This window comes from Triplophysa rosa, linkage group LG12 (assembly GCF_024868665.1).
Source record: "Triplophysa rosa linkage group LG12, Trosa_1v2, whole genome shotgun sequence".
Classification (NCBI taxonomy): domain Eukaryota; kingdom Metazoa; phylum Chordata; class Actinopteri; order Cypriniformes; family Nemacheilidae; genus Triplophysa; species Triplophysa rosa.
Window position 1 is genome coordinate 8,902,766 of NC_079901.1, and position 14,943 is coordinate 8,917,708.

Sequence of the window (14,943 nt, forward strand, 5' to 3'; positions counted from 1 at the left end):
TTTATAACTTTAATTAATAACATTTCGAAATATTACATGAATAAATCTGTACAGATAAACTGCTATTTGAAATAATTTAGAAGCAGTTTATTAAGAACATGCAATGAGCAGAAATATTATAAACTCTATACAACACAGTGGCAGTGAAAATGTGGTGAAATATTAAACGCAGGCAAGGCCTATTATATATATATAAACATATACCACACTCACAGGTTTGTACAGGTGTGTTGAGTATGGGCCCCTCCACCCTACAGGTAAGAGCGTCTGAGTGTAGAGCAGCAAATGAATTATTCCTGTCCTTTAATGCACTAAACGGTGCATATGAATATTCTACATAATGTCAATCTTTATCATCAACGTATAATGACAGATTAGTTACTATAAATGTAAAAAAGATGCAGTAGTAACACTACAAATGCATTTTAACAAACATGCTACAAAGTATGTATGTATAAAGCTTCTTGTGCAAAATATAGAGAAAACACATGAGGCATAGCAGGCAAGGTGGTACATAGTACTAAAATAAGATCATTTATTCGCCCTCGTGTTGTTCCAAACCCGTATAACTTTCTTTATCGCAACACAAAAGGGAGAAAATGTTATGAAGAATCCCAGAGGAAAACTTTATTGCTCAACCACATTGTTAAAGGTCATTGTTAATTGTTCTCATTTGCATTTTAAGTTTTGACTCACAGTTTTGGAAATAGGTTCAAATGAAAGATTCATGAAGCTACTTTATAAACTATAGTAGAGCTGAAATAATCTGTTTTTGGAGAAATCTGATGAGAAACGTTTGAGATATTAAATCTTCAATAATGTATTTTTAATGGAGACGTGTGAGATTTCTGGAGTAGAAATATCTAAGATAAAGGAGACCTGCAAAAGATTTCATTTACTCTAAATTGAATCTCATTACTGTGAAACAACTGAGATACTGATAAGATCTCATCTGTTACTTGTCCTTCTTAAAGGGAACATCCAAAAATGAAAATCGGAACCACTTGAGGGTAAGAAGGTACTATGATGGGTAATGATGACAGAATTTTCATGAAATCCATTACTCCCTGACATCCATCCATATGATCTGCACAAAATTGTCTGCTTAGAAATTGTATAAGAGTTGCCTATAATTGAACATAGTCTAATGAGGTCTGCCGAGTAACGCACTCTTACAACACGGCAAAAATAACTTCATGAAGTGCTATGACATTCACAGAGATGCTCGTCATGTATTTATTTGGAAGTTGCTTTCGACAAATGTGCCTGCTACATACTTAAATGTAAATGTATTTGGAGGTCCGACTCAGACAGTGGTCATGAGTTTAAGAGAGCCCGAGCGAAAACGCATGATTTTCTTTTTCAGTGCGTGTGAGGCTTTAATCTTCACCACAGAACTGGAGGGATTCTGGGAGGAAGAGGATGAAGACGGGGACAAGCGAGGAGGCAACTGCTGAGGCCAGACCAGCCCACCGCTCTCATCTGAATCGCTAGACAACGAACTGGTCACCGGGGAGAAAGTCCCACTCAGACTGGAGTCGGAACCGTCGGTGGGCTCAGCGGCTCTCGCCAACCCCTTCCCAACCCTCTGGTGCTTCTTCACGAACTGAACGCAAGTGTGATTGGGTAAATAACCGTGTCTGATCTCTTGCACATCCTCGTTCTCCTCCTGACTGAGATCCACTGAGGAGCACCAGAGTCGCTGATCGGACGTGTAAAATTTGTCGCCGGGATGCCTTGCAGTGTCCTTTCCCACTGTGTAATATTTGTTCTCTGCATGGGCGGCCCATCCTTGAGAAGGAGAACTATCTTCAGACTGAGGGCGGATGGTTGTGTTGATGTGTCGTTTTGATCCGGACGTCCACCTTTCTTGTGAATCCCTTCTAGCTCCAGAGCGAAGAAGAGCCCAGTCTTGAGAAGGAAGGAGTTGCTCACGGGACTCTGGGGCCGAGCAGGTTTGATTGCAGCAGGTGTGAACGTGTGGTTTCACAGTGTCTGACATCACAGGCCGGTGTTTATAATAACCCGGTTTATGCTGAGGTGAGTCAATCTCATCGTTGCTGGAGCTGACATCCGCAGCTCCGTACTGATCCGTCTCTAAGGAGGATTCAAGCTCGTCGCTGTCCAGAGAAGTTGGTCCAGCCTGGGCGTCAGGAAGGGTCGTGTAATATCCGTCCTGTCCCTCATCCTGGTTCTCGTCCTCTGAGAAGACTCCCCATTTGGGCCATTCTGGCTGATCGTGTTGAAGGTCTGGGTAGCTGGGCGGGTATGTGTGCCACTGAGTGACATCCGAGTCGAGTTCGGGTGTCGTTGTGAGGTGTCGACGCTGCAGGAGATTGAGAATGTATGCCTCCACACGCATGGCCTGCTGGATATCCTCTTCTGTCGGGCCATCGTCTGTTTTTCCTTCATCATCTGTGTTGAGGCTCAGCTCGGGCGTGAGGCTGTCGTTCTCATCAGCCATGGACTCGACTTCCACCAGATGATCCGTAACCCATTGAGTGCTTTCATCGTCCTCCTCTTCCTCCTCCTCTATTCCCTCAGCGATATTCTCTAAAGGGGGGTACGGGGCAGAAAACGAACGGGGAAGGGTGGCATGTATTGTGAGCTCCATGTGACCCTCCCAGTCCAGCATGTAGGCATCTGTTGACACATGAAAATAAAAAAAAAACTTTTAATATCAAAAACGATTTCATCATACTTTAAAAAAACATGAATCTATTAAACATATCCTGAAAACCACAGGTTGAGGGCTTATATGCACAGTGACATTTTTGTAAAAGTGAAATGATGCTATTTTCAGGGAGACTCATTGCAATTCTTTATAATAACTTTCTTTATAATGCGTAAATTAGCATGGTATTGAAAGTAGGATTTCATGCATTTCAAGAGCAAATAGAAAGTGGATGTGAGATTACACACTTACCCACAGATCTGGGTCTGTGACAAGACACAGAGAGGTTTGGAGTGGAACAAGTGCGCAGTGGAGGAGACAGGCACTCACTTTGATCATAAAACCCTGAAGAATCAAAAAGTGTTTTGAAAAGTTTTTTCGTCTGAATTATTTAAATCAATTGTTTAAACAAATCAGATCAATGAATGACTCAATGACTTAATCATGACGATGTTTGTCGCCACCTATTGGCAGTTTTCAGAATTTCACAAAATGATTGCATATTTTCATTTTGATTAAAAACATAAGACATGGTTGCCCGAAAAGAAAATTAAGCTATCATTTCCTTAACCTTGTGATCCAAAAGTGTATGGGGTGGTTTTCCGGACAGGATTTAAGTTAAGTCCCAGACTTAGTTCCAGCTTGCATTGACATATCTTAAAGGGGTCATATGACACGGCTAAAACGAATATTATGGTTTGTTTTAGATGTAATGCAATGTGTATACAGGATTTAAGGTTAAAAAATGCTGTATTTTCCACATACCGTGCATGTTTGTATCTCCTCTTTGCCCCGCCTCTCTGAAACGCGCTCTGTGCTATTTATATATTTGTATTTTTTACAAAACTCATCACTCTGAAAAGCGAGGTGTGCTATGATTGGCCAGTTAACCAGTGCATAGTGACTGGTCGAATACAAGCGTTTCACGGAAATGTAACGCCTCTTACCATATGCGGAACATCATGTTCGCACGCAATTCTCCTGACAGGTGATCAAATGTCATCGGTACTTCCTTATATCAATTCGAGCCCGAAATCTGATACGGAAAATGAAGATGATCAAGCCGATACATCAACTTTGCCAGCGCGACTTCAGCACAATGTAAAGGATTGGTAAGGTTTTATTAAAAAAAATATGTTAAATAGTTAAAAACTATAGCTAACTGTTTTACCTTTTATATACGACGTTATAAAGACTATAAACAAACAACCATATACATCATACAGAGTTTGTGTGAGATAGAAACAAGCTCGCATTACAGCAGGGAATGGTAACATAATAAATAACGCGAGCGCTTTGGCCCTTCTTGATCAACCAGTGTTATGCCACGTCTCGACGCGACTCAACAAAGACAATAAACCCCATTATAAACACGACATTTGTTGCCTCTAGTTGGGACATAATTACTGATTATTAGGACTTATGTTGTCTTTTTTCATGTTGCGCGCTTGTCTGCATTTGCAGATCACAAACACATGACAAACCCAACTCGCGTTAGTCCGTAACAAAGTCTTTTACAATGAAAATATACTTACAGGCTGCGAATCTGAAGCGCCAGCGAAGTTGTAATGGTTGGAACGGCCCCACTTTTTAGCTTGCGCGCACAGCCGGTCTTAATCTCTCTCTCACGTTCGTGAAGCAATCATCTGTGAAATGCGCTGCACAAACTTGAACATTCGGATTGTACTTTTCCGTAACAGTGTTGTAAATAATTTGTTTTTAGTTGTCTCATCTTTTGGAAGGGCAAACAAAGAGTCTTTCTTTTCGCAACGAAACACACAGCGTCTCCGCGACATGGCTGCGGCGGTGACGATACAATGAGATTTACAAGTACGCCTACCTCACTTGCTTTTAGATTTGGGCGGTCTTAAGTCAAATCATGTTACGAAGTGATGTACATTCGTCGGGGTGTGGTTACACGAGGCGTTTCAGGCAGGTCTGGGTTCGCATTCAATTTTAGATGGAATGCATCTTTTGTTCCGACACTTTAATTTTAGAAATTTTTCGTGTCTAATACATGCATGGGCAACTTATAAAACACCAAAGACACAGAAAAACACGTATTTCCGCCATATGACCCCTTTAAAATATATCAGTGCCATAGTTTTCTCTCAAGATGCACACCAGTTTTTTTGTAAGGCATGTTTGTAAAAACTACTTAAATATCCTAATTTAACTAAGGCCTAGTCCTATCTTAATTTAATCCCTGATCAGGAAACGTCCCTACAGTATGTGTAATAAATTCTATGTTGAATTTAAGATATTTATTTCTTAAGCTACTTTTTTCAATGTCTTATTGCATTACTTAATAATTACTTTTTTTGTGGGTTATATTTCAGCTAAATTTAATGTGCCTTTAATTTGAGATCAATTTGATTATTTAAGATTATTAGATGATGTAAACTTTAATCGCTTCACATCCAGTGCTTATAATAAAATGTAATTGACCACCTGCTATAATAAAGAGATAACAAAAATATTTTAAGAATCTGTCAAAAATTAAGTTATTAGGCAAACAACAACCTAAAACAACAGTTTATATGTACTTTTCCACAATCTGTTGTTATTGACTGTATTTGAAGTGAAAGTGACCTATTTGTCGGGTATGGGTCACCATCACTGCAGCGCCCGGGAAGCAAGCGGGGGTAAGGTGCCTTGCTCAAGAATCTGAAAATCGAACCGGCAACCTTCTGGTCATGAGTCCGAATCTCTAACCATTAGGCCACGACTAATGGGCATCTGATTAAAAATTAAAAGTACAGTAAGTGCTGAACTATTCAGCTCTGTGCTTTCTTCCAGATATCTAATCAATTGAGTACCTGAGCTGGATGCACTGGGGCTGTCCAGTTCATCTTCTGTATTCTGCTCACAAGTGACTCCTGTATCCAGCCTGAGCTCACTGAGCTGTTGTTGCAGTGCCAGCATCAACAGGCTGGGGGCGCCCTGGAGCCGGTTCTGCAAAATACCACAGAGAGACCGAAATCACAGACAGTACAAATAACATGCATATTCTTTATTAAACACCTGGGCTAATGTCTTATGTAATGTAACGCGAGTCCTGCTCATTTACAGCACATAAAATACCCTGTGCGGCCCTTAAAAGCAATGCATAATTCACAGGCTGCAGTGATTATGGTGACTCAGCTCAGATGGCAGTGAGGTGCATTAGGGCTTTTTTCTGCTTCACAGCATTTTTCTGCACTTAAGTGTCCTACATTTTCCCATGTTCCACATTACCATGAAAAACGTATTTCCTAAATATTTTAAAAGATTAGTAAAATTACAGTCCTGTAAATGGCCTGTGTGAATTAAGGAAAGAAATGTTAATAAACTGATGCATCTAAATTAGGAGAAGCTATCATTATCATAGTAGTATCATATTATTTTTATGACAATAGAGAAATGTGAGAGACAACTTCAAGCATGTAGCACTATGCCAACATGACACCAGCATGTGTTCATCCGCACCACTGGAGGCAGTTATGTAAGGAAATGGCAAATGCACCAGATTTGGAACATCAATAATTTACTGAAGACAAGAGGATATTCTAGTAAAAGCTTTTGAAGAGAACCACAGAAAAAATGTTCATCCTCTCTTTTTGTTTGTGGAAAATTTGTTCACAGCGTGTTCCAAACCTGCCCAGAATATTTCGGGGTTGTTGTTATATTTTGCTGGCTCATGACTCAAAGGTGGTTTGACTTGGGTCATTATTTTAACCACTGTCTCCATTTACAGTCCAGAGTGATTTTGCCTTCTTTATTTTCCATAATAAAGGCTATAATAATGACAAAACCAAAGTTTAGGTGGACACATCCCGGTCAGATCTGAGAAACCCGAATTGCACACTTTTGGCTATTCAAATTCAATGTTCAATCATTTTTCAGTTTTTTTCTATTTCCTGCAGCTGAGGCTGAGAAAGGTCAATACAAAAACATTTTACAACAAGGTTGTATTTGTTAACATTGACTACCATTTTTCCTACTATGGTAACTAAAGATGCCCTAGAACGGTTTGCTTTCCTAAATTCCTCAAAATATCTTCTTTTGTGTTCAACAGAAAAAAAAACACAATCATTTTAACTAGGTAGTCAATGGTGCCTCAGAACTGTCGGTTGCTGACATTCTTCCTAATACCTTTTTTGTGTACAACCGAACAAAGACATTTAGGTTTGGAACAACTGGGTAATTCATGACAGAATTTTCATTTTTAGGTGAACTATCCTTTTAAACTATTAAACAAAGGCAATACACATTCACACCGTGCTAAAACAATAATCCAGTTGTGATGATGTTACACATGATATCAGCTGTTCCCCGTGAAGTCCATGACTCGCCTTGTTTCCTCTTGGGAATCTTTGATTCGGCTTTACGATTAATCTTCATGGTCATGGACAGCATGACAGATCACCTGGTTTGATGTCTCAGCCGCAAATGTATTACAGATGCAAAAGGCAGCAGTCTATCGGATTACTACAGAAGCAGACAGGACCTGAGGGAGATGAGGAACGTTTGTACTCTCATTATCTGACTGTGGCGCATGTCTAGGCTTTAATGTGCCAAAATGGGACACAAGCAGTTTTCCCCCCAACCACACACATCACCCTGCCCCCATTTATCATCACACATGCACCTCGGTCCAAAAGTAGAAACTACATCACTAACACGTGTTCACACATGAAAGCAGAGAAACTCTGGCCTCGAGGGTTGATGTTGTGTTTGCCCAGATGTTGTAGGTGCAAACAATACTGAAATACGGCTGGGGTCTCATCTACAGTTGAACTTACAAATTAATATGTGTTGAACTGATTTAAAGCATGCATTCAAATAAAAAAAAAGATGGGAGATGTAATGATTTCCCCTGGTTACAATGCTAATTATACAATTAAAGGATAGATGTGTGAATGCATGATAATTGCAGGGCTGTGATACAACCACACATCACTCCATCCTTTGCAATTGCCTAAAGAGATAACTGATTGTCTTTCAATGCATGGAATTATCATTATGACAAATGATAGATAGATAGATAGATAGATAGATAGATAGATAGATAGATAGATAGATAGATAGATAGATAGATAGATAGATAGATAGATAGATAGATAGAGCTTTTAAGGGCTTAATGAAAGATCTCGCGGTGAGTGCTGATCTCATCAGTCTGGTAAAGTGAAAAGTGTTTCCGGTGGCCAGTGAAGCACGAGCCGCTGACAGCTCATTTGGGTGATGCGTCTCGAGCTCTCCCGCGAGACTCTTGCTTATTAGTATTCCGCTCCATACGCCTTTTGTCTGATTCAACTACGGGGGGAGAAACTCTGGGGGGAAACAGATTGCTGCTTATTTGATTTCTCTCACCGCCTTTTCACGGACTCTTTATTGAAAAGTGAGTTAGAGTGAGGTCTTAACCCAGGACTGATGGACAGGTAATGAAAGGACAAGAGGGAGCATGAAAAAGATGACTTACGAAATAGAATCTGCAGCTATCCACGCAAATAAGATAGAATTAAATTAAAATAAAAGCAAAGCAAATCAAATAACAATACATAAGGCAACGTAATAAAATTAAATAACCCTGTAACCTAATACTCATCGATAAAACACACAACTTTAATTTAAGCTATTATATAATAATTTAGCTATACCCTCATCACATACAATAATATTTGATAACAATATTGAGAAAAAATATAATATTTGAAGAAATAAATGACTATTTTTTCGTATACAATATGAATTCACGCGAAAGAAACAATGGACAGTTAAACAACTGGAGGCCCCGCCCCCTTTACACGCGCACATCAATCACAGCTGTCAATTTACACTTGCCCAAAGCAGCCTTAAATTAAAACACACAAATAATATTGTTAACGGCCTTGTTATAAATAAAACCTGCTTTCAAGCAGTGTTGAAATGTTAACTTACACCAGAAAAAAAACATTTAATCTTAACAGGGCATTCATTTTTATTCACTTCAAGGCTTTTCATAACGTAACGTTAACTGTTTGTGTGCATTTGACACTTAATTCTGTTTCTAAACTTTCTCTCACACTTTTCATAGACCGACAACGTAATTAATGTGCCGAACCCCCTGGGGGAAATTTCACACAGAATTTATTGCCATAAACACATCATCAGTGGTTTACCACAAATGTTTTACCTACCAGCTGTCGTCTTAAAGTCAGCTGCTCGTGCTCTCTGCTGCTGCGGGCCGGACCGACATCACCCCACGCCGGGCACCCCGGCACTGTATCCCCGAGCGCCAGAGCGCCCAGCACCAGGCTCTCCTGCCGCTGCTTCAATATATCGAGCTCACACAGCCACGCCAAACTGATCTCCAGACGCTCTTTAGTCCGACTGCGCTCTTCTTCCATCTTCACACGAATCACATGATCCACCAGGAGCGCGTTCCCAACAGAACAAAAGCAATCAATCATTCAAAATGATCTGCGTAAGGCGGGGGTCTGTTTCTTAAATAATCGTTTTTCGCCTCACAAAGAAATAAATGTCCATTTAGCTCGTGTGTTGTGTTTTATAAACAACACGCGCCTCTCATATGGATGCGGAGCGGAGGGACAATGTTTGGGGATCTCTGACTGATGTTTCCGCCCCTCACATCGCTTTACATTCGATGTGTTCCCCGTTTATTAGAATATTCTTACATTTCAGTTTTGATTGGTGGAAAGGTTCTACGCTCCGCCCTCCTGATGAAGTTTGCCCGCCCACACTCGGACCTCCCCTGCTCCTATTGGTCAGTTTTCCGCAGCCTCGTGTGCATGCACAACCGTAGGTGTGTTCATGCGGCGCTGCGTAGACCGATCGACGAGACTAGCCGCTTGCAGTCGACGGAGGAGTTGAAAGGTCAGTCAAGTCCGACTCACGTAGAGACGTTCGCGATGTGTTTCCGTTTTAAAGCGCGAATTAAGTGAATTAGATAGTGGATTTGTCCAATAAACAAACGTTTTGATTAAAAATGAGCAACCATAAACACTTGTCCAAACATCACGGCAAACAAGCATAGCCTATATTAATAAAATACCAACGGAACTGGACCAGTTTAATTTTTATTTTATTAAATGACACAATATAACACATTTCTTTCGTGAAATAACTTGTTCAGGGCAGGACTAAATTAAAAATAATCCTTAATTTTCAAATTTCCTTTTTTTCCAAATTTTTCAGCATTTTCCAGATTCTGTAAGGGGACTCACCTCTTGACCTCAATTGTATATTTTGTATATAATTAAGTAGATAGTAGGAGAATGTTTTTTAAACTGCCATACATGCAGTAGGCACTCACTAAATCCTTGGTGTTTCGAGTCAGACGTGATCACCCAAACGTGTTTTTTCGTCAATTTTAACAATCATGGGTAGTTTAGATGGTTACAGTAAGGTTAGGGTTAGGGTGTGGGTTAGGGTAAAGGTTTCGTAAGACTTGAAACACCAAAGATTTAGTCAAAACCAACAAGCCACGCCCACGGATCTGACTCGAAACACCAAGAATTAAGTGAGTGCCACATGCAGTAGCATATTAGCTCGTATCACATGATTAGCAAAACTGCACGTGAGCTACACTGCACACACATTACACTCATGAACGTTTTTAATCAACATTTAGAAAATATCGCTTTATTTTTGCGCAGATCTGGAAACCCGGCCAGGGGAAGGAAACCAGCAAACACTTCAATGAGCTACACTTCAACAAAGACCGACCGTTTCATCGGACATGTGGGAGGGGACTGCAGTTAACTTCTGGTCTGTGTTTGTTTTCGGTCTGGCTGGTGCCTTTTAATATATATATATATATATTTAATTTATGTTAATATTATTTTATTATATAATAATTCTATATATTAAACCATTTGTACAATTTTGTTAAATAAACAATTTGTTATGGTACCGGTAACGTTGGTGCATTTAAAAAACGTATAGTATATTGACATCTAGCGGCTGAGTTTGGTATCGCAGTCTAAACATGACAGTGTTGCCATATAACTTCAGTGGGCACGTTTCTCAGCAGAATGAATAATAGTCAGTGTCATCCTGAAAATCTTACATACAATATTTTGTAGAATAATCCAAATATCAGTTCCTATCTGCAGTCAGACAGCGATTTGCAGTGAATTTTCATTATGTGTTCCCTGAGATTCGAACCCACAACCTTTTATGCTACTAACCCAATGCTCCAACCACTGATCCACAGGACCAGAGGAAGAGTCAACTGACGAATAGCTGCTCAGTTTAACTTCATAATTGGCCTGAACGGTTTCAGAAAATCCAAACATTTTCAAGGAACAAATAAGTGACTTGATCCATGAGGAATTTTATGCTTTAATAGTAATTTAATCGTTGGTTTCATAGACATGAATGATAACATATACAACACACAGTAAAGTTTTTCACAGAGCTCATGGGAACAATGTAAAGAATACATCCATGCCATCAAAAACTGAAGCAAAAGTGCCTTGAATACAGATGTGTTATTGATTCATAAACTTCAAGAAACATTAGTCAAATTCACTTATTGTGAAATATGTTTGGCAAAGTATCATCATCAGTCAGTCAGAATCCTGCACGTCTTGTTCATGGTTTGTGAATGGAGTGCAGGCAGGCGTATGATTGACTGCAAATGACAGATGCTTTGCCCAAATCACAACGACATGGATCTTTCTATTACAAGAAGTAAAAGTGCATTATTTGTGTTAAATGAATATGAATAGGCAATTTCAGAGAGTCTAACAATATAGCAAGCTAGCATTGAGGATAAGATCCCACCTTCCCATCAGGGCACTCTCTAAAGCCACGCCTCCTCTAAAACACATGATCTCTATGATGATGGAAGATCACCTGCGTGAGCAACTTGTGCAGCAGTTCGCAAATACATTGTTTGACAGACAAGTGGGATATCCTGTCATTGCATTCTGACCAGATGCAATGATTAGATGAACATTTTATGGTCCTACGCCTTCCTCTGAAATACATGTTTATATATGTATATTTGACCGTTTATCGATTGCTATGAGGCTGTAAAGAGACTTTCAACCAGGAAAGAATCACCTACCCTGCCTTTAATTGTATGCATTAACGTTGACAGCCATAATACAAATTAAAAACACACATTTTTTGAAAACTGGTTTAAGTGCAAATTTTTTAAAACTAACTTTTACTTTTGCGCTGTCAGACATGCGCACATAAACAAAACTGAGTGAAAACCGGTAAAGGCGTTTACATGCAGCGCAAATTCGGAGTAATGGGCAAAAAACTACTACCTCTGCCGAGCGGGTTCTGCTTACGCCGTTTATGAGCTTTCCTCGATAAAAATATCCGTTTTACACGTGTACATGACCTTACTTGTTATCATCTTATTAAGCATAACCGGAGTAAGACTGTGCATGTAAACGCACTCATAGTTAACAACAAGGTTATGTGATTGATCATCCTGTTAATAATTTACCAGGATGTATTTAAGCAGCCTCATACCTTTCTCTTTAGTCAGCATCCCTTCACCTGACTCACTGCAGACTCCCATTACCTCCTGTTGATGAAGGCATCTTCTGTGGTCATCATGAGGTGGAGCATTCCGTCCAACCGGACCTGGCTCTGTCAGACTCACGTGTCCCGAGAATGAGACAAGAAAACAAGACAAACTTATTAGCATAGAGGCCGCTCACGTTATACAAAAATGACACAATATGACAAATGTTCAGGCCGACTAATGCTGCAAAAACAAGTGTAGACAGTTAGTTTACTGATGGGTGTTTGTCAGAAGTGCTGTCTCTGCTGTAGTTTGGCCTAACTCCTGATTAAAAGTTTTTATGGATACCATTTTCCTTAAAAAAAATCATACAGTTTGGTGGAAACTACTACAGAATTCTCAATATGATTTTAAACGGTTTAATATGACATTCACAATTGAATACGCATTTGTTAATTGTGTTTTTTTTAGTTTTCGGTTGATTTATTTCTTCGGTGCATTTTATTTCTCTATGAATTAGCTGTTTGTTGTTGTTTATGAGTTTTTGCTCTAAGATGGATAAACACCTCCCTGTGCGTAAGGGCCAATCCCATTTCTACCCATTACCCCTTTGTTTAGGGCGTTCACATGAAGGGGCGTCTCGACACTCTTTTGGTTGGAGGGGTAGGGGGAAGAGGAAGGGCCATATAGCCCTTCGAACAGATTATTTTGGGATCTCACTTCAAACGAAGGGGTATGAAATGTTCCAGCACGGCTGCTCAAGCGAGTATAATGCAAGTCGTGTTAATAAAGAATTAATTGACAAATAACCTTTTTTTATGTTACATTCAATCTTGTATTCACATTTACGGTCGTGTTAATATTCAATATTTAAAGAAACGTTGGAAAAGTTTGCCAACATAGCGCATTACTGTACATAAGACGAATTCATAAAACAGAACTGGGACTGGGCCTAAATATCCCTTAACTATGCACTCATGTTAAAGTTTACCTTATGAAAGCGATTGACCTGCGTTTTCAGTGCCGAGGAACCTTTAAAACACATGCAACAGCACCTCAGACTAAAACTCCTCACCAGTTTTTGTGTCCCTTCATTATTTATTGTTGTTATTTAAGCCCCGTGTTTTGCATTGTTACTTATTGTTTATGTTGTAGTTGCTGTTTGTTTCTGTTATCTCCTGCACCTTTTTTGATTAAATTACTACATTTGATTCTACCCCTTCATTGTGTGCTCGATTATCCACAGCTACACGTTTCAACTGTTTCTAAATATACTGATTTGAAATATTTTATTAGCTCATTTTTAATGAATACTTTCCAAGTCACTATGTTCAAGTAAGAGAACTATACTATATGTTGAATCATTTGTATTATAAGTCAAGTTGACTCACAACTATCCGGATGAGCATGTGTTATTAGTTTTGAACGATTGTTATCTGGGAATAACGCACCTAGGAATGTCCCGACCGACCAATCGGAATCAAGTATTCCAGAGCGCCATGTAATAAATGTAGAAAATCCTGTGTTCCCCGTTTGTATATGGGCTATGGGAGTTCATTTTAAGGTTTGTTTTATATTATACAATGCCTTAGAAATGTTTACAGGTAGATGTTTTGATTTTAAGTAAAATTAAAAACATTGCAATAAACCTCTTGACCTCTCCTTAACCTCTTACTGCTCCTGTCACCTTAGCATATAATAACAAAAAACACTGAAACCGAACCGAAAGCCGTGGTTAAAAACGGGTTGTTTACATGGTTCCAGTATTTCCTCTGTTAAGTATCTCAAATCTGCTTATGACGTTTTTGCATTTAATGATGTTATTGTAGCTATTGTTCTATCAAGTATTACTTTCACTGACGATTTAGAAGAGTTTTGAGTTTAGGAATATCACAAAGCTAGTCTGTTCCTGCTCTGTTGTAAATTAAAGTTTAGGATTGTTATGATGAAGTTATGCAGAAATAACGGTTCGTTCGCCTGTATCGTTGGCTGAGTTTAGAAGTAGGTACATCATTTTCTGTCGATTTTAAAGAACATTTAATTTATATTTTTCGCTGCTTCTCCGTTTTGCCCATTTGGTGTCTCCTGGCTGCATCCCGGCTCTTTAGCTGCAAAAACAACAAATAAACATGAAGTACAAATATAATAAAAAACACTTCATATACTGTAATTATTCATGTTTATGGGTCTCATATCACTGTACCTGTCAGCTGAAAGTCTCTGACGTTTGCAGCTGAACTTCTTGTGCCGGAGACAAGGCTGAGGGTTAGCGTAGGCAGCAGGTGAATGCCTAGATATACAAATAGAAATACAGTTTCTGCAAACCATCAAATAATAAGTAATTGATGTCTGTATTTATTTCTACATGGGCGGTGTTAATATCACAATGTTTAAAGCTAAAGCTGAGAGAATTTGTTTAACTTACTGAGGTGCAGAAGTAGGTGTAGGTGGGGCAGGGGACTTTGTCCTTGTTTCTTGTCCAGCCAGCATCGGATGTTGTGCAAAACCTGTTCGAATCCAAGTAGATAAATGACACACTTGTTCATCCAAAGATTAATATCAAAAACTAAGATTTTCTGTATTAAATGAGTGTTGAAACAAAATATAACAACTAACCAAATGTGGGTTGTTTTTGAAAAACAAATGTGGCTGGACGAAGAAGAGGATTTGGCCTGTTCGGTGTTGTAAAGTATGCCTTTTCGGACAGGTGCAGTGCATCCAACATCTTACAGAGTTCGTCAGCACTGCAGCCTGTCCTCAAAGAGCTCCCCACCCCCTGCCTCTGTGGAAAAGCTGTTGA

General features: G+C 39.3%; 1 protein-coding gene across 3 annotated transcripts; it reads right to left on the reverse strand.

The window, feature by feature from the left end:
- Positions 1-7: 7 nt before the first annotated feature.
- LOC130562685 (uncharacterized) lies at positions 8-14,936 on the reverse strand. 3 transcript variants are annotated; one of them, XM_057347875.1, is made up of 8 exons: positions 14,760-14,936; positions 14,569-14,650; positions 14,347-14,433; positions 12,149-14,251; positions 8,833-9,042; positions 5,494-5,629; positions 2,927-3,019; positions 10-2,643 (listed from the first exon to the last, which is right to left on the reverse strand). In XM_057347875.1, exons 5-8 carry the CDS (start codon positions 9,040-9,042, stop codon positions 1,307-1,309), a joined length of 1,776 nt encoding a protein of 591 aa, XP_057203858.1. In that variant the 5' UTR covers positions 12,149-14,251; positions 14,347-14,433; positions 14,569-14,650; positions 14,760-14,936; the 3' UTR covers positions 10-1,306. The 3 variants fall into 3 exon arrangements, with proteins under 3 accessions (XP_057203859.1, XP_057203858.1, XP_057203857.1); XM_057347876.1 differs by lacking the exons at positions 8,833-9,042; positions 12,149-14,251; positions 14,347-14,433; positions 14,569-14,650; positions 14,760-14,936 and adding an exon at positions 5,267-5,413 and having other exon boundaries at positions 8-2,643; positions 5,494-5,580; XM_057347874.1 differs by lacking the exons at positions 12,149-14,251; positions 14,347-14,433; positions 14,569-14,650; positions 14,760-14,936 and having other exon boundaries at positions 8,833-9,247.
- Between the last annotated feature and the right edge of the window lie 7 nt (positions 14,937-14,943).